Raw genomic sequence first — 19592 nt, forward strand, 5'->3', positions numbered from 1 at the left:
GCTGTGTGGTGAAGTTGCTAATGCTAATGGTTAGCTTCAACTAGAGCTGGGCGATACGGCCTAAAATCAATATCGCGGTATATTGAGGAGTTCACCTCGATAACTATAAACGGACCACTAGATGGGGCTGTCACGCGTCTTACATTGAGTCATGTCGTCATGTGACTCGAGGTGGTACAGCTTCTTAAAGAGACATGAACATGGCCAACCCACACGCATCTTTTAATTTTCTTCTTTTATTATCAAATTTATTGACATGGGAAAAACTATATTGATTAGAGTCAGAAATTTAGATAACGATACATTTTCGCTATGTCGCCCAGTGACAGCGTCTACTAGCTGAGACGTTCTCTGCTGTTTCCTGGACGTTAAACCAATAACAGCATTCCCCATCGTGAGTCAAGATGGGTGAGTCCACGAGTGTTATGGGCTCGGCACACGAGAGGAGACATCACCTCTCCTCCATTCTTTTTCAATGAGACATGCCGATAAAGCGATAATCGCGGGTCTCCCTCCTACCAAGCCAAACGCGAAAAACGTGCGTGTGAAATTTTGCGCTCGTACACGTGTCGTGCACAGGCGACCCAGCGAAGCGATCCAAGAAAATTGAAACATTTTCAACTTTTCATCGCTGTCGCGGACGAGAACCAATCAACGGAGGTTTCATTCACTGACCAAAGAGCGGACAGGATACTCCGTAAACTCCTCCGAGCAAACATGGAGGAGAAGTTGATTATGTTTTATATAGTAAAATCACAAGTAAGATTTCACATAACTCTAACAGTAACTTGTGAAACATCATATCTATCGCTTTATTAACTCTGAACAGATTAAATAACCTTAATTCCCTCCAACCTGACACAGCCAAGCAAAACAACGCAAGTTTAGATTTCGCCATGAAACAGAACGCGTAGACGACTTTGGCGCTGGCCGCCTCCCGTGTGTCAGGTAATAAAAGCGACAGCAACAAATTTCGCTGATCGCGGTCGTTTGTCGCCTCCCGTGTGTCGAGCCCATTAAGTGACAGTGTGATGTAGATCTGTGTGGATTTTCCAATCCTAGAGTTTCACCGTCTATTTTATATCAGAAGCTAATGCAGGAGATAGGTGTAGGAGACTGTTGTCATGTTCAGCCAGCATGAAAAACTCAGAATGACCAATTATAATCAGAAATAATGATTAAAGAAATTTTTTTTGTGTTCCACATGAAATTTCATAATCCTAGTTCTAATTTGACTAAACTAAGAAAAGTATTACGACAAACTATTATGACAAATTCTTTTCAGCAAATCAAAATCGAAATGCTCGTTTACATTTGTTCTCTCATCTTTTTAAAGTCGTCAAAAAGCTGCAAAGCCACAGAGAGCCCTTCAGCAATCAGGCTGCAGCTCTCTGCTCCACCCCCCATAAACCTGGCAGAAAGAAAAGTAAATTACAATCATGTTTTCAATTAAAAAATGGATATTAAGCATTAAGAACTTTGCAGCTATTCCCAAAGCATTACTGGATTTTGTCGATCCATGAGACAAACTCAAAGGCAGAACTAGTTGGTGCGTGACACTGGACGTAGGATTCAGGAGCGCACTCAACCGTGTTAAACACCACAAGGCCGTACTGGGTTCCTCCATACTATAAAAACAGAGAACAGAGGGTCTTTTTGGTTTTTGAACAACAATACCTCCCAAACTCACAGCAAAAACAATATAAAAATACCACTCACATCTCCACCAAAATCTGTTTCTGCTGGAGGCCCTCCGTTGAAATATCTATGACGGATAAAATAAACAAAAATATTATTCCATAACTAACCAAAAGCAGACACAGACTAACAGCCTTTACCTTTAAGGAATTCTTACTCAATTGCTGGAAGTATATAGTTTTTCCTTAAGGATTCAAAGTACGGTCCGAGGTTGGCTGTTCCTTCGATGACGAACACCACATCAGCCACCTGGTTGAAACCAGGTTTACTGGAAGGCTCCATGAACGCTGATCTGGACATTAAGATGATCTCATCATGGAATGAACCAAATTATTAAGGCTTTTGAAGAAATCTAAACAAATTCCAGCAACTTGATAGAATACAGAGCTGAACCATACATGTGTACACTTTAATAATTAAATGGGGAAAGTAGTGGGATGCTAACGTTCCAAGTCCAACTTCATTTCCTCATATTTTGCTTTCAAGCAGCCAAACTTTCTTGTTTTCTTAAGACTTTGGCTTCTTTTCTGCTACGTTTCTGTCCGGCATAGGACCATAACAGAAGAATGATTTTTATTTGGTTTGCCCTGAACCGGTACAAGACATTAACAGAACATAGAAAACAAACTAAATCTGTTTTGGCTTGCTGTTACATGCGGCTTCTTTTGTGTTTTTACCTAAGAAAAACACCAAAAATAACAGTCAGACAAAAAGTGTTATTTCAACACCAACAAGGTGGTTCCCAAAGAGGTAGGAGCTATAAAGATGTGATACGGCATAGAACTGTTCTGTACATAGCAAATATATGGTCAGTAAAGCAAAGATCTGCTTGAATCTCAATAATAACCTGCTATATACATGTTTTAATTTCTGCTACTGTGCAGCTCTCATACAGTAAATGATCATCCGAGGGACCTTCCACATGTACGGATTTCGATATTTTTATAGAGGGATGACTTTCAGAAACTGTTCCTCCACTGGAGATCTGACACTTCTCTTCATCTTCCACTTGATGGTATTCCTTACTTTTTCATGCATGTTAGACAAAACACTGTTATGATCAAGAGCATAAACTGGATACAAACGACTAAAAAGCAACAAAAGTACAGGAAAAACTTCTAAAAGAAAACCAAACAACCTGAAGAAGGGAAAGACGATTTCAGAAGATAAGAAAAAGGGTTGGGTATTAAGTTATTATAAATAACCTTATATTTCGCACAATCGTATGAGGGATTATCTGTGAAGCTTCTAACATCAAGTCTAGGTGGAAAAAACAGAGAAACCGCTTTCTATTTAGTACAGTCATCCTGCAAAATGGACTTTGAATCCCATAGTTATTTCCACATAAGAGACAGCCTGCTGTTTTTACATATAGGCGGCTAAGTGTATAAAACATCCTGTAGTGTCTAAAGTAAACACTGCAGGGTTAAGAAAAGCCCCACTCTGGAAATAAGAAAAGTTATGATTTAACGTAAATCCTACAGCAGATTAGAACTTTGTTCATCTTAGCTGAACGCTAGAGTCAGGTGTGAATAAGACCTGCTCATCATCACGAAGACACAACATGAACATCATTATTAGCATTAGCAAGAAAAGTGCGATTTTTACCAAAAGTTCCAACAAGCTTCACATAGAATCTGGTCAGCAGCAGATAAGAACTGACCTGATGGTGTTCTGCGACCAGCGGAGGCTTTAAATGAGAAACAAAACGAACCTAAACCAAATATAAACACAACAGAGCAGCTAACATCACCGTGTTTAGGTAATTTTCTACGGAAGTGACGCCACGACCCTCGACCGCCACTAAAAACATCTTCTTCGCCATTTTCGTTCTGCAGACAGGAGGCTGAACAGCGCGGTGCTGCCCCCTTCTGTTCTAAGTAATTATCACCAAACCTCATTCACACAGATTCTTTTCAGGAGAGAAAACATGTGTCCTAAATGTAATACCTTTTCATTTTGATTTTACCTATTACTTTGTAAAATGTTTACACAACTATAGTTTTGTTTGTGGCTTCATTTTAGACTGAAACTGCTCTTTCATGAGAAAAGAGCCCAGTTCTGCAGAAAGACCACTGATGGTGGTGAGATCAAAGTCCCAGAACAACTCAAAGTTATTTTATGAACGTATTACCATTCTCACACCCAGTTTATGATTATTTTCAAATGTAGTAAACTCAATGTGTGTGTGTATGTATGTGTGTGTGTGTGTGTGTGTGTGTGTGTGTGTGTGTGTGTGTGTGTGTGTGTGTGTGTGTGTGTGTATGTGTGTGTGTATGGGTGTGTATAACATGAAAAGCTCCTTGGTGGCAAGGATCTGAATGGAGAGGAGATCCACCTGGAGTTTTTTAAGCCTCTGGAGCCTCATTTATCAAGCTTGCTTATAACACGGGGTCAGAAAACTGCGTAAGCAACTTTCCATGCAAACTTTGGGATTTATAAAAGAAAATTTAGCAGAAAAATGTGAGCAACTTTAAGTTGGATAAGGACCTGGCTTACACAAATGTTGGACATGGAGAGCACCTGCAGTGCTGCTGCTGAGCAGGATACAATTATGAAATCCTGCAGCATTATCACTTGTACTGCTTCGTTTTCACACAGAACAAGAACCCCCCCACACACATACACGCGAGCGCACACATACACGCGCGCACACCCACACACACACGCGCGTGCGCACACACACACAAAAACACACACACACACAGCTTGAAGCGCAGAATACGGAATGCAGAACATCAGCAGGGGGACAGATTGAGACAGAATGTCATGCGTCTGTGACAGTGTGTGTCCTGTCACTGTGACCCAATTGATGATGTGCCCTGGCTACTTAGGCAAGGGAGATCTCTGTTTTGCTGACTGGTTAGCGTGCGTGACTTTCACCCGGGAGTCTGGGGATCGAATCCCAATTGGACCATTTTTTTTTATATCTGCCCCATTTCTCTCTGAAGAACTCACAACATTGACGGCTTCAGCAACGCTGTGCCACTCCATGGATTTCCTCTTATTTGTTTTGCAAAAGCGCTTTCTTTCATTTCTCCACCTCACCCACAGGTACCTCAGTTTCTGCTTCTGTGAAATAGCACTTCTTTGATCTGCCTTGATCTACGGTCGCCATCGTCATTGGCGGAGCGCTGCAACAGCCGGCTTATGTACATGCATAAGATCCACAAGGCACTTTGCACTGACTATTTATGGCAGTAAGTGGGTGTGGTGAGGGCGGGATGTGACTAAAATGCAGCTGAGAAACTTTCTCGTTAGTCTCCAATTTATGAAGCGGAGATTGCGTGCAGCTGTGCGTACTCCATGTTTGATAGATCACAAACCTTCTTGGCGTAAGTACAGTTTTTTTGCTGAGCTTAAGTACGGTTTTAGTAAGGATTCTACACAATGTTTGATAAATGAGACCCCTGGATGTTCTGGGGCCTTGTTGGTTGATGCAGCTCTGCAATGTCATGTCAGGGGCAGTTCCACTGTATTGGCACGCATGTGTGGGTTTCCTCCGGGTACTCCAGGTTCCCACACAGATCACAACATGCCCAATAGGTCAACAGTTGTATGTCTCTTTAAATAAATAAACATTAAATAACAACTTCAAGTAACAACACAGCTGGACAACGTCATGTGACAATGGCCTTACAACAGATAAACACTACACCACGTGTTGACGGGTTGCAATGAGAGAAAAACGACAAGTTTCAAGAACAAAGTGGCAACATGATTTTGATAATTTCGGAACTGCATAATAGAACCTGTGTACCACTATCGTTATTGTTTTTGCTCACTGCCAGCTTAAAAACCATAAAAAACTGTTTTTAGCACATGTATATTTAATTTAATTTATATTACTTTAAATGTGAATTGAACTTGAGCTGTAATCAGTTGATTTATCTTACTTTTCAACATTTAGACAGAGCGTGGCATGCTGGGAAATCTGTTCCATCCAACCAGTAATCGGCGAACAGAATCATGAACACGTATATTTTGTAACGTTACTCCAACAAGAAGGAATCATGTATAAACCACATTGTACCCTTTTAAGTCAGTAATACATAAGTCAATCATGTTCATCTTACAAACGTGATTCAATTATGTAGGAACTACATGGGAGGAGTAAGTAACTTGAACAAACAGAGTACTTCCATTTTTTTCTGTGGTTGGAAAAGATGTTTGACTACCCTGTGGGGGGTACTTTGGGAGTATGGGGTACCAGGATCTCTGATACGGGCTGTTAGGTACCTGTATGACCAGTGTCAGAGCTTGGTCCACATTCTGTATGTGAGACTTGAGTCATGAGCCGGGGTGAGTACTCCTCTCATTTTCCAACTCTGAGCTGTGTGTTGCAGGAGAGGGAGGTTTCCAGCTGCATCTCGTTGGCAATCAGCGGGTCCGGCTACAGCTTGGTAGCCTCTAGCCTCCTGGTGATACTTGGTTTTTGTGCTCTCGAGTCGCTTGGATTATTGTAAACTTTGGATTTTGTGATTACCCGTATCCAGGTTTTTGGAACGTCTCTGATTCTGCGACTCCTCAGGATTACTCACCTGTGCTTCATTGGATTTCTGGACGCAGCTCTCCACCGTTCTCCATTCCTCCTTACCAACCCGCTCACCTGCCCGCCTCACGCTCCCTCTCCTGGACCCCTCTCTTGGATACATCCCGGCTCTCAACCTGCCCTCCCTCATCCTGGTACTTCCCCATCTCCCAGTAAGTCTTTTCTCTGCACCCACCAAGTTAAGACTTACCTCCCTGGACTCACCTGTATCTGATCTCCCCTCCTCAGACGCTGCGCTCCCGTTTCTCGACTTACCAGTGCTCCTTCAGTTCTCGTTATTGAATATTATTTTTTACCATCCATCTGTGAGTTGTTGTGATTCTGCATGTTTTGGGTTAGACGTATTCCCCAGACCATGACAACTTGTTTCTGGTGAGAGTTGGGCTCTGCCAAGGCTGCCCTTTATCACAGATTAATTTCATAACTTTACGGACAGGATTTTTAGCCGTGGCCGAGGTGTTGAGGGGATCCGTTTGGGTGGCCTAAGGATCAGGTCTCTGCTTTTTGCAGAAGATGTGCTCCTGTTGGCTTCATCAGACAGTGATCACAGTAGAAACCAGCTTTTGCTGGAGTGGTTCACAGTCAAGTATGAAGCAGGCAGGATGAGAATCAGCTCTTCTAAATCTGAGACCATGGTCTTGAATTGGAAAAGGGTAGAACGCCTTCTCCAGATCAGGGATGAGGTCCTGCCCCAAGTGGAGGGGTTTAAGTATCTCAGGTCTTGTTCACAAGTGAGGGAAAGATGGAGCAGGAGATTCATAGGTGGATTGGTGCTGCATCTGCAGTGATGCAAGCGTTGTAACGGTCTGCCGTGGTCAATCATTCTACCCTCATCTATGGTCATGAGCTTTGGGTAGTGACCGAAAGAATGAGATTGCAGATACAAGCGGCCAAAATTAGTTTTCTCTCCAGGGTGACCCAGGATGCGCTGGAGGGACTATGTCTCTCGGCTGGTCAGGGAACCCCTTGGGACTCCCTGACCCAAGTGGGAAGTGTGGGCCTCTCAGACTACTGCCCCCGTGACCCGGCTGCAGATCAGCGGTTGGAAACAGATGAATGGATAATAGTTTTCTTTGCATGTTATCCTGTTATTGTTTGAATGCTGTTTCAGAATTTGAATTGTAGTGATTCTGTTTCTCTTTATTGTTATTAACATTATTGTTGTTGTTCATTATCTGTGGACTGGAAGCAAAACCAGAACTAATGAAAACTGAAGGAAAACAAATCCCAAACCGATTGTGTAATATTTAATGTTATTTGAAACAAATGAATTATAAAGCGCATCAGTTGTACTTTATTTTTTTTATGAAACCATCAAAAATAACCTTTCTTCCATGTGAAATGAGTTCTGAGACTAAACTTTTAGTTTCCAGATGCTGTTGATCTGGATCTCCAGGAGATGTCAGCAGATCTCTACTGTAAGTCAAATCATCACAGACTATCTTTCATGCGTCTTCATGTTGAAGAAGGTCTATAGACACAACATATATAGAAACTTGTTTTAAAAAATGCATTACATGACATTTGTCATGGTTAGAATTAAATAAAACCAAAACAATAAATTAGATATTTAAATGTGACTAAACAGAATCCATCCAGTTTAGTGGTCGTGACGATCTATAAGCCAGATGTATCATTTTTTTTAAACATCACTGCTATTAAAAATCTGCTATGATCTTCCCTTTTGTAATTTTCCATATGAATGTTTACAGTTTGCCTCATTTAAACTCATATAAACTCACAGGTTGTGTTCTTCATACCATTGCATGATGCAAACAGCTGTTATGCACACTTACGTCTATAAATAGCCCCTTAATCAGCAAGTTACCAGATCAGAGCAACACACCAGCGGCTAAATTTGTGTTTTGAATGCATCGGCACACTTCTTCTCTTTGGTTAAGCAGCGACTGTTCCCCTGTGGCAGCGCCAGCCAGCCAAGCAGCTCAGTGTAGCATTCAGCAAAGCAGCTTCAGAGCTCATCAAGCTCAAAACCTCCCACAGATACAATGCTTGGTATCAGTTTAACCCAGATTCTGCAGAGGAAATCAAGCGGTGGGCTCAAGCAGCTTCACCGTTTGGGGGCTGGAAAGCAAAGCTGCTTCCAGCAGCTCATGAGTAACATTTATGTGAGGGAGAGTTTATACCCAGGGCTACCTCCTGTATGTAACACCCCCCACCCCACCGAGCCTTTTATTCCAAATGATCAACACGACCAAATTAAGCCAAACCGCTGACGTCGTTAGGTCCGTTTTAGGGGGGCTTCAGCCCCCCTAAAATCACAAGTCCCCCTATCATTTTGACTTTTTTTAGGGCTGGGACTTTAACGCGTTAATTATGGTTAATTAGAAAAAACGACACGTTAAAAAAATTTCACGCTTGCATTTCAAGCACGGCGGAACCTTTGTCATTGCACGACTTCCTCGTAGACCGAATATCACTGACGCACACAACAATGCACAGTGCTAATGGCTACTAACGGAATAAAAACAGAAAGAAGTTGCCTTGCTTGTACTGATGCAGGTTTTAGGAAACCCCTCCACCTCTTTTCTGAACTTGAAAAAAACGAACTTCCAGACAACAACGGAGTCCGTGTCTCGGACATTTTTCAGAGATCGTCTCTGCTTCGGCTGCCCGGTGGCACCGGAAACTTTACAAAAGTTGCAGTAAGCTATATTTTTAACATTTACGTAACATCTGTGCAGCGCTGAAAGCACCAGACAGAATAATTCTGTGCCCTAACAGTAGTTTATGAAAGTAGTCAGACAAACGAGAGGCACCTGGCTGTCGCTGGGAGAACGCTCGGTGTTCTCACTACTCTGTAAACAATCACAAACAACGTGTCTTAAAGTTGAAAACAGAAGTTTAAGTTAAAACAGAAACACTCTGAAACTTTTCTGATGATTTTCTAAACAATTCTGTCGGGGAATTATATGTTTCTGAGACGATTCACTGTCTAAACATCACATGCATTACTATCATTAAGCTGCGAGGTGTGTTGAAGCTGTCATCAGCTAAGGGGCGTATGTGCATCAGGGGCAGTGAGGAACGAGGAAGTTGTGATCAGGCTGGAGATCACACCAGATTCGCTGATGCAGGTGTGAATCTGCGGGTCTGCAGCATCCCCTTCTTAACGTGACATCAGGACTTCCCACGTAAGGAAGGTCCGCTCACCTGTTCGTCAGATCATTATTTCCTCGCCATGATCTTTTATCATCCCATCATCCTCCAGTCATCCAACTGGAACCAGTTAGTGTTCCTGATCATTCTCAGAATATGCCACGCCTGCTCTGGTGTTAAAAGTTAGTGCATTTAAGTCCTAGATCATATTTGTGCCTGTTCTACTGTCATTTTGAAGGATTATTATTTATGTGTTTTTACTACATTATGAGTGGAAATGCTAATAAAAAACTCCCAATTATACAAACAAGTGAAACTGGAAACATTAGAATCTGGTGCAAAGTCAAATTCATTTCAGTCATTCATCTAGACAGAGAGACTTTTTAAAGGCTCAGGAACCCTTTGCATGTGTTTTCTATTTGTAATTATAAATTTTTGTTGATTTGGGTCTTGTTTCATATCACACAGTGACATTTGATTAATTAAAATGCATTTTTTTTATTAAAAGCTTTAGTTTTACAGTAATAACTAGGTCTAATGTTTAATTCTCTGTCTCATAATTTTAATTAAGTTTTGCTTTGAGAGCACATTTTCCTGATTGATTAAAATGCGATTAATTTAGATTAATTAATTACAAAGCCTGTAATTAATTAGATTAAAAATTTTAATCAAGTCCCAGCCCTAATTTTTATATATACATTTATTTTGTCTTGTAATTGTTAATTACATACTCCTTTATTCCATATCATAGCAGTGTTATTCATATATTAAAACTGTCAACTGCACACTCATTTGGCAGAATAAGAGTTTGACAATTATTCATTTGTTCTTTGTCATATTTCAGTAACATTTATAATTAAGCAAGTTGTAATTAAACAAATTAAACAAATGACTGCAACATTTCCCTCTGTTAAGTGCAGTAGACTGAAATGAATAGCTTTATTTGGAAATATAACATATCTAATTTTTAATGGACTTATATAAAATCTTTCTTCAACAAAGACCCCACTAATGAACTGATTAAGTGTTATTTTTTTATAAAAAGAGAGAAAATGCACAAAGGTAAGAAAGGAAAAGAAAGTGATAAAATAATAGGTTTTGTTAAATGTTCTTCAGATAATGAATTAATTGACAACGTTTTTGCTTGGTGTGTCAAAAAATGTTCAAGGTCAAGCTCCTGGGGCTAAGCCCCCCCATCTCTCAATCCTAGTGACGTCCATGAGCCAAACGGATGGATCATTAATGCTTTTTCTGCTCGTGTGTACGCGTGGGCCCCCCTTTACTTTGCAGTTCGGATGGTTTCTGCTGCTTGAAGTCGTTCTGTGTTTCACCGCTTTCAACTTCTACACACCATGCAAGCAGTTGCCAAGCAATTACAGCAGGCCTGCTCTCGGGATGTGTCAGTGAAAAGCCAGACATTGTTTTTATTCTTCCATTTCTGTATTTTTATATAACGGGAGGATGACATAATGAGGCGTGAATGAGAAACAACGTGCCTCTGAGCATCATGTCTGAAGGTCCAGGTGCTCTTTGGTAGAAACAATCCATCTCCTGATCATTTTACCCAGCTGGGAGGAACAGATGGTCTCTTCACAACAGGTAATCACTGTTACATCTAGACCCCCACTAGCGGGGTACCGGAATCTCCCAGAACATTTGGGATACTGGTGGTACCTTTCCCTACTGGGCCCTGGAGACCTGCTGAGCCTGGCGCTGTGCAGTAGATAAAAGTTATGACATGGAAAACCTTGGACACGTTGTTATTCATTGTGGAAATAAGCTTGCTTTCAAGAGTGGTGCTATTGTGATGTTTGAGAATTGGACTCTTTTAGATCAGAGCTTTATTCTCAGCACAGATGAGTGAGTCACTTCTTTTCTTCAGCCAGTGGAAGATAAATTCATTGTTTTTGAAAGATCCAGGGTGTTTTAGTGTTGAGACGTTAACACAATTAAAAAGTGTCTGAATGAAATGTGAGGTTTTAATGAATGTTGTAGGTTGTGTGTTGTAACATGGAATTAATCAAGGGTTTATTGAATGACAAGGAAATAAAACTCTTAGGAAATGTTCCTGTAGACCAGTGGTTTCCAGTCTGGGGTCCCCAAACGGTTGCATGCTAAGGTTGTGAGGTGTGTGTAAAAATGACATTTTTTGAATCCAGATAACACACCTAATAGTACAATCGTAGCTCTGTGTAAGAGGCAGGTCTCTGTATGTCTGTATAAAGGCTTGATTTGGACACAGGAATGGGGGTCCCTGCAAAAAAAGCTTGGGAACGTCAGAGCTCCATAACTCGGGTAGACTTACAAGTAGAACTGTACATGACTGAAGTGGCATTTTATACAACTTGGTCAAGATTTTTGACTTTTGGAGATTTTTTTTCTCCTGACATGTCATCTCCCACGTTGAACTGTCAGATATGTACAAATCTTTTGAACACAGAATTTTTCTACTCCCACAATCTAAATCGCAACCTACACAAAATATTTAAATCAAAACACACATTTTTTCTTCTTCTGCCACTGTGTCTCTAATTTCAACATTTGCAAATCCCCTCAGAGTGCACAGAATGGGCACCCAAACTTCACTGGACTTCATGTATGTCTCAGCAGGGCCGTGCACAGACCTATGAAGGGGTGGGTGCCCAAAGCTAAAAAAAAAAAAGGGCACTTATAGAGCAAGATTTTTAAACAGATTCATGATCCAACAAGTTTCTGAAAATTCAGATGAGAGTTCTAACAAAATAACAACAAATTAGGCAAAAATATTTCATTTGATGTTATTAATTGAAAGTCATGTTATTTGATTAATTGTTTTAGTTTAAAAACACATTTTAGTGTCTGATCCAAGACCAGATTATTGTCAGGATCTGCTCCGACCCCTCTGACTCTTGGGCCCTGTCCACACGTAGCCGGGGATCTGCCAAAACGTAGATATTTTTCTACGTTTTGGCCTGTCATCCACACGAAAACTGAGTTTTTTCTCACAAAAACGGATCTTTTTAAAAACTCCGGCCAAAGTGAAGATCTGCGTTTTCTCCGTTTTGGGTGTCTGCGTGTGGACAGACAAAACCGGAGTTTTAAGGTCCGCAGCGTCACTTTCCGCGACAGAAAAATGCTGACATCACGTGTGCGACCTGTGTTTACACTAGCCGACAGCATGGATGCCCTCAGAGCTGCGCTCGCTTTATCAGTTGTCCAAGCGCTTTCTGCTTGTTTGTTTTTGCAAGTGGAATTACTGCTCCTTGCGGAAGACCACAGACGAAGGACGAGGTTAAGAACGGGGGAAGTACTGCCGCCTACAGGTCTGGCATGTCCTTAACAACGTATTTATCCGGGTATGTGTGGACAGAGTTTTTTTTTAAAAACGAGGTGGTGTGGATGCAAGTTTTTGGAGGGGTGGATTTTCGTTTAAAAAAAAAAACGGCTACGTGTGGACTAGGCCTTGGTCTCATCTACCCCAATTAGTTGTTTATTGGACTCACCTGCCCCTTGTTGCTGATTATCCTTGTGTATTTATACCCCGTTTTGCACTTGTCCTTCATCGAATCATTGTTGTGTCTCCACCCTGTTACGTTGCTCCTGCTGTATCCTTCCTGCCAGTACTCATTAAACCCGTTTTATTTTTGATCTGAGCTGCATTTCTGCCTCCTGGTCCAGCTCCTCCACACATGGGTCCGCCTCCACCCACACCGCATCGTGACAGAATGATCCGACCAACCTGGACCTGTGGTGAGCTTTAACACCTGCCTGGAAGATCATTTATTTTGCTTTGTCTCCAGTCCAGCAGAAGGTGTTCTGTTTCTGGGGGTTTCGGCGAATCCTCGCTGTTTCCGGGGTGGTCGAACCCATTCTCTTCTCCTTGCTGTCCTCCCTGTCCTGCTTAGCCATGGAAGCTGCAGAAATCCTGGAGTAATCGGTGGAGTAGACCCCCTACGCACGCCAACGTTCTCCGGGTGGTAGGGCTCGTCTCCCCGCTACTCTTCTGCTTCCCTTCACCTGAGCCTCTGCCTGTGGACCCAGCGTATCCTGATGTGCACCTGCTCCGACCAAATTGTCGAGTACCTGCTGCCGATCCTGGTTTCCTCGCTTGGCTCCTACAGTACATCAACTCTCTGGCTATCTCCAGATGTCCGTTGGATCTACATCTTGTGGTCTTGTGATCTTCTAAACTAGCACCCTCCCTGCACCCGTCCCCCATCTCTACTGTCCACTCCTTGTTCCCTCTTCTCCATGATTCATCATGCTGCCTCACTGCCACCTACGACTGGCCGGAAATTGTTTGTTGTTGTTGTTGTTAGCCTCAAGGGCAACATGTCGATTATCACTTGTAAGTAGCTGTGGACAAAAGCGTCTGCTAAATGCATAAACATGAACAGGTACAAATCTTCCCAGTGAAAACAGGGAGGAAGAAGAAAAATCTTACATGACCTTTCCCCTTCTAAATGGCCCAGGGGTGCAACGACCTGTGAGGAGTATGCAGACACATAATAGACATCGCTTTGGTGCCCCCTATAGTCTGGTGCCCCTGTGTCTCATACACTGTATACCCACTTTTTGTGCCACTGAATTGGCCTTATACAAACCAAGCATACATCTTTTGTTTTCAAACGACATCACAATCAAAGAATATCCTCCATCAATAACTTGTCAAATCATAGGATTTTTACATCTTTTCTTTATAAAGTTTATTAAATTGATCTGTAGTTGAACATTTTTCTAAGTTATCATCCAAGTTTTTCCACAGTTTTACTCCATATACTGATTTGCTTTAATGTTGCTCGTGCAATTAAACAATCGTGCAATTATTTGTCTTGCCCCCCCCCCCCCATTTTTTTGTTGTTCTGTTTGTTTGTTGTTATTTACGTAGAAAAATGTAGAAAGGTTAATTGTATTTTGGTAATTGCAAGTACTGTTGTTTTCTTCTTTCAATAAAAATATATTTAAAAAAAAAAGTTGCTCGTGCAAATATTCTTTTGAACACAGACTTCTTGCTATTTTTTCACCATTTTGGACCAGAACAAAAAACTTCTGTAACTTAATTGACAGTAACATCTTTTTTGCCTTGCACATAATTATGTGTTTTGAAATTAATCAAATCCATGAATTTCAAAGTTTTTGATTAAATAAACAATCGTTCTCTAGCATCTTATTTTTTTTAATATATGATTCTCATAGCTTTCTTCTGGAATAGAAACAAAGGATTAACATTTGCTTTATAAGTAATGTCCCAAGCCTCTAGGCAATAAGTCAAATATGGAACAATAAGTGAGTAATATAATACATGAAGTGCTGATGTTTCTAGAACACGTTGTACTTCATTTAAAAGTCCAATACTTTTACAATTCTTCACAAAGTTGAGAAATGCATTCAAATAAAAGATCTGGTTAAGATTCATTCTGTATTTGTTTGTTTGTCCTGTAGCATGCGGCGAACCATGGCAGCTCGCCTCCTACGGTACCGTCTCCTAGACGCGCGACGGAGCGCTTCACACCGCTTCCGTGATTCCTTTAACCATTGAGCTTCATCATCCAGGTCTCTTATGCGTCTTCGTGTGCGCAGAATTATGCTTAACATAAGTCCGATCAGTGAGAGGAATTATATCTCTTCGTCGGCAATGTTTGACTGAATGGCTTTGTTTGGGTAAATGACGCATGTACGCCCGCCGCACTATCTGAGTACGGCCTTCCCTCCCCCTCAGACATCTGGAACTTTTCCCTGCTGTGTGAAGGCAGCCGAAAGGACAAGTTCAGGTACAAAAGTGGTGTGTCTGAAAACACAGTTCTGGTTAAAAACCGGACTGAATTGTCCGCACATATTCCAGAATGTCAATCTGAAAAGGGCTTTAGCTTCCCAAAACCAACCTACTGTATTTACATTCAACCAAATTAACACGAATTAACGTTAGAATTGTGACGTTCGCGAATGAAACGATTCTTTTGAACGGCTCCTAAACATGAACGATGGGGCCGAGTCACGGCTGAGGGGAGCCGATCTTTCTGTCGTTCTTTTTTTTCCTATGCGTGTTTCACACAGATGCACACAAATGAGCTCCTCCACGAGACAGAACGGTTATGGGGGAAGGGCACACCCAGTAGTGATGTGACATCCACGAACGAATCGTCTTCCGGTAACAAACCTCCCCGGAAGTTGGCAAAGCTTACCCGCGCCCTCACGGACACCGGAGCAACACGTTACTCCTACCCCCCCCCCCCCCCCCCCCCCCAGCCCCCACCCCCGCTTCTCTTGGCTTCCCTTTGTTCAAAGGAGCCAGTCTTTTGATTTGAATGGCCATTTGAGGTAAGCGACTGACTAATGAGCGGCTCTGGTGAAAGAGCCATAAATCTCATCACTACTTAACCCTCTCAGGCTCAAAATACGTTTTGATGAAAGGACGAACAACTAAGTCCTTCAGGGGTACTTCTGAGTTAAAAAATGCTCATGAAATACGTATGTGGAGTAACCAGGTAGGTAGGTTTTAACGTTGCTAATCTGCAGCGCCTGCCTCCAGAGGGTTAATATGGTTGTGTTGACATTAACTAATTAACTTACGTATAACCTAACTATAATATTAAAGCAGCAACATTGAACAGTACAAGCTAACCAGGGACGAAATTTTGATTTCAGAAGTGGGGGGGACACAGCAGGCTTGTGCGGATTTGGGGTGGGGGGTGTTATGTAAAGACCCCTTGACACGTCACGTGCCCATCTCAATAATTTTTCCATCCTCAATATATATATATATATATATATATATATATATATATATATATATATATATATATACGGTATATATATATATATATATATATATATATACGGTATATATATATATATATATATATATATATATATATATATCAAAGTTACAAAATGTACAACTCTATTATTATTTTTATTTATTATCATTATTGAAGTGCAGTTTTGGCTGTTGACAATGGATAGGCCATTGTATTTATTGTTTTGGGTCTTTTTTTATTGTTTTTGGTGCAACATTTTCTAACAGGGAGTGAGATTCCTTTTTTATTTAATTTTTGTTTGTTATTTTTATTCATTTAGAAGTTCTGGTTCTGAACTTCTAAATGAATAAAAATAACATTTTAAAGGGTGTACTTGCATTATTATGATATATTAACATTATATTAGTGGTTATTTTGGTCTAGATAATGTTGACAATATCGTTTATCATCAACAATTTGTTGGACAAAATATCGTCCAGCAAAATTTGTTACATTCCCAGGCCTAGTCAAAAGTATAAAAATTATTTATACATAAACGGTCCCTCCTGAGATCTGGCCGTTTGTTCATTTGCTGTGTTAGAGGACATGCTGAAATAATGTTTTACACATGATCATCACCCTAACATTTGAGTGTATAAAAACATATTAAATATGTTTTTTCCCTTAAAAGTGTTTAAACAGTTGTTGCATTTCAACACACAAAAAATAAATGGAAAAAATAAGATAAATCTAATGAAAAGTGTACATCTTTTACATTAAGCTTAAAAAAATCTGTTGAAGATGATGATACTGTTCATTTTTCAGAGCTTTTTAATGTGAAAATATGCATTGCAATAGATAAGTTTACAATAAAGTTAAATGATAAAAGTTTTGAAGTTACACTTCTACTACTACTACTAGTAATAATAATTATGATGATAATAGTAATAATAAAAAAAATAATAATTATAATAATACGAATAAATTGTGTCTGAGGAGTCAGTTTTGTGGAGGAGATGAGTTTGTAAAAGTTAGTTTTGAGTATGTTTGTGAAGGAGGAGGTGAGTCTGAGCTTAATGCAGGGGTGTCACATGTCCAACTTACATTTTGACTTTGAAAGAAGTCTCTTCTATCCACTTTTCGTTTTCTTGACATGCTGCCTCCTGGCTGTGCCTAACTACCAAAGACTCACAAATGAACACTTATTCAAATGTTATGTAATGGAAGCTGAGCTGAGCTCTGATATTACACAGCGTCTAGTTGACGATGTGACTCAGTACCGGTGTTCCCTAGCGGCTCCAAACTAGCAAAACAATGTGAGCACGTTCTGACTGTTTACAACTTGAGTGACAGCAGCAACAGCCAATAATACGTTAGCAAGTATCAGCAGAGCCAATAGATTAGCTTTTGGGCGGGTCTAATAGTAAAGCGGTTTCCGTTTCGGTCCTAGTGCTCAACCAAATCCATTTAATGGAGCGTAACATTGTTTTTGGACGGAAAAAAGTGCAGGGGACCAAAACTGCCTTTTGAAAAAGTGGGGGGGACATGTCCCACCCGTCCCCCCCCCAAAATTACGTCCCAGAAGCTAACGCTATGTGTTTCCTAAGGTCTGAGTGAGAAACCCCCTATAAATGAAACAGCAGAGCGGCACAGTTGTGTCATTCCTCTGGCTGACCTCACTTATGGTGCCAACATGTCACATCAAGTAACGCCACATTTACAGTGAATGAAGTAATAACTAAGAACAACACGACCCTATCTAAGGATGATTTAGAAAGACCAATTAACCTGACAATCATGTTTGTGGACAGTGGGAGGAAGCCAGAGAGAACCCACGTGTGCACATGATGCTACGTTTTTGCAGAGAGACCCCAGGCTGGGATCTGAATCCAGAACCTCGTTGCTGCAAGGGACAGTGCTAACCACTGTGCCATTTAGCAGCCAGAATAAAGTTAAATGTTCCAATAAAATCTAAGTAATAACTAACTAGAAACTCCCTAAAGAAGTTTTGAAAAGGGACCTATCGTTGGCACTAAATGGTGGCCATATATTATCTAACCCTAACCCAAAGTCTTGATATTTAGGTGATGTTGGGACGCGCAGCTACAGTTCGTTTTCATGTATCGTTTGTGGGGTGCACGCTTCCGATCTAGCCATATAAATAAATAAACATATAACTTTACTAATCTCAGGGTGACGTAGGTGTGAGCAAAACAAAATTATGATATACCACACCTCCCACGGCCAAGCCTATCATTTTGATGAAAAGTTTGTGGGGGTGCCGTTTGAATCGCATTTTACGTCTGTGGAATAACATTTCTAAAGATAACGAATTCTCCGATGGAGAACGATGGGCAGGTCCCCATTCTAGGTATTTTAGGTGCCTTGTGTTGACAGATGAGCTTGTTGATGATCTCAACGATGACTGCTAAACACACTGGCTAAACTTTTGATGTATTTTGAGGTATTTGGCTTCAGCAGGCGTCGTTTAATGATTAACACCACTGTCTCGTTAATATTTCGATTGTTTAAAGCAAGGAAAAGAAGGATTCTTTTTGCATTGCTCCACTTGACATACAGATCGTTGTAAATTGATTTATAAAGACCAGGAACCTTTTCTGGTTCAATATCACGACCTATCACTTCAGCCCAGACCATTGATGATAAACGCTCAGCTATTTCATTAAAATCGTTAGCTGAAAGAATGTTCTCTGCGTTGTGAGCTATCAGCAACATTAACTTATTGATGAGTTTATCAATAGCTGCTTTTTCTTCGTTTTCTTCGTATGATATCTGCTGGCTGCAGTCATTCTCTGAAACACTTCTGTCGCCTGCATCCACTGATGGAGCAGGCGATGTCTCTTTTCCTCTCACTGATGACATTTTGATACTTTTGACATACGAGAAGACCTTTGAGACTAAATTAGTTTTGTGAAGCTTCTTGTGTCGTTCTCTGATGGAGAAAACGATGTGATTAACTGTTTGTGATTTTGCGTGATTCATTAACTTAAGCAAGTAATCAGTGCCACAGCAACTTAACTTACAGACATCCCTGATAACTTTCTTGACAAATTTGGACTCCATTTCTGGTTCAATATCAAATAGTTCTCCTTTAAGTTCATTCCAGACTAGTTCAAACACTGACTTCTGTAAGGTCTGCCGAAATTTGTTTGAATAAATCGTAACGGATTCTCTAAAAGCCCGCTCAATCATTAGATTTACTAGCCGATTCAGTAAGGCTTTCATCTGAAAGTTCTCCGCATGTCTGACCGCTGAGTAATCAACGGTCGAACTGTTTGGAGAAGAGATCAGCTGTTGAGGCTCGTCTTCCACGATGGATTTAGACGATGAACCTTCATGGTCGGATTTACAGTTCTCCTGCCGTGGCCTGTACATCTCTTGAATCGGTTTAGACGTGTAAGAACGGGGATTGTCACGTGTTACTGGTTTAACAGGCTCAATAACAGAATCACTCACTTTTTTTTGCACATATGATGACTGCTTCTGAA

At 40.8% G+C, this 19592-nt stretch overlaps 1 protein-coding gene across 9 annotated transcripts in view; it reads right to left on the reverse strand.

Annotated features, from left to right (window-relative positions):
- med25 (mediator complex subunit 25) overlaps nt 1-3487 on the reverse strand; it is a 33444-nt gene extending 29957 nt beyond the window's left edge. For 7 of the 9 annotated variants that reach the window (XM_054740210.2, XM_054740209.2, XM_015948725.3 and 4 more), the window contains exons 1-5: nt 3362-3487; nt 1856-1990; nt 1720-1765; nt 1504-1628; nt 1313-1411 (exon numbers count right to left, since the gene is read on the reverse strand). In XM_054740210.2, the coding sequence (XP_054596185.2) occupies nt 1313-1411; nt 1504-1628; nt 1720-1765; nt 1856-1980 (395 nt within the window). In that variant the 5' untranslated portion in view covers nt 1981-1990; nt 3362-3487. Of the gene's footprint in view, nt 1-1312; nt 1412-1503; nt 1629-1719; nt 1766-1838; nt 1991-3306; nt 3328-3361 lie in introns of those variants that run through there. The other 2 variants (XM_054740208.2, XM_015948730.3) reach the window with 2 other exon arrangements.
- Between the last annotated feature and the right edge of the window lie 16105 nt (nt 3488-19592).

The sequence above is a fragment of the Nothobranchius furzeri genome, chromosome 5 (assembly GCF_043380555.1).
Source record: "Nothobranchius furzeri strain GRZ-AD chromosome 5, NfurGRZ-RIMD1, whole genome shotgun sequence".
Classification (NCBI taxonomy): Eukaryota; Metazoa; Chordata; class Actinopteri; order Cyprinodontiformes; family Nothobranchiidae; genus Nothobranchius; species Nothobranchius furzeri.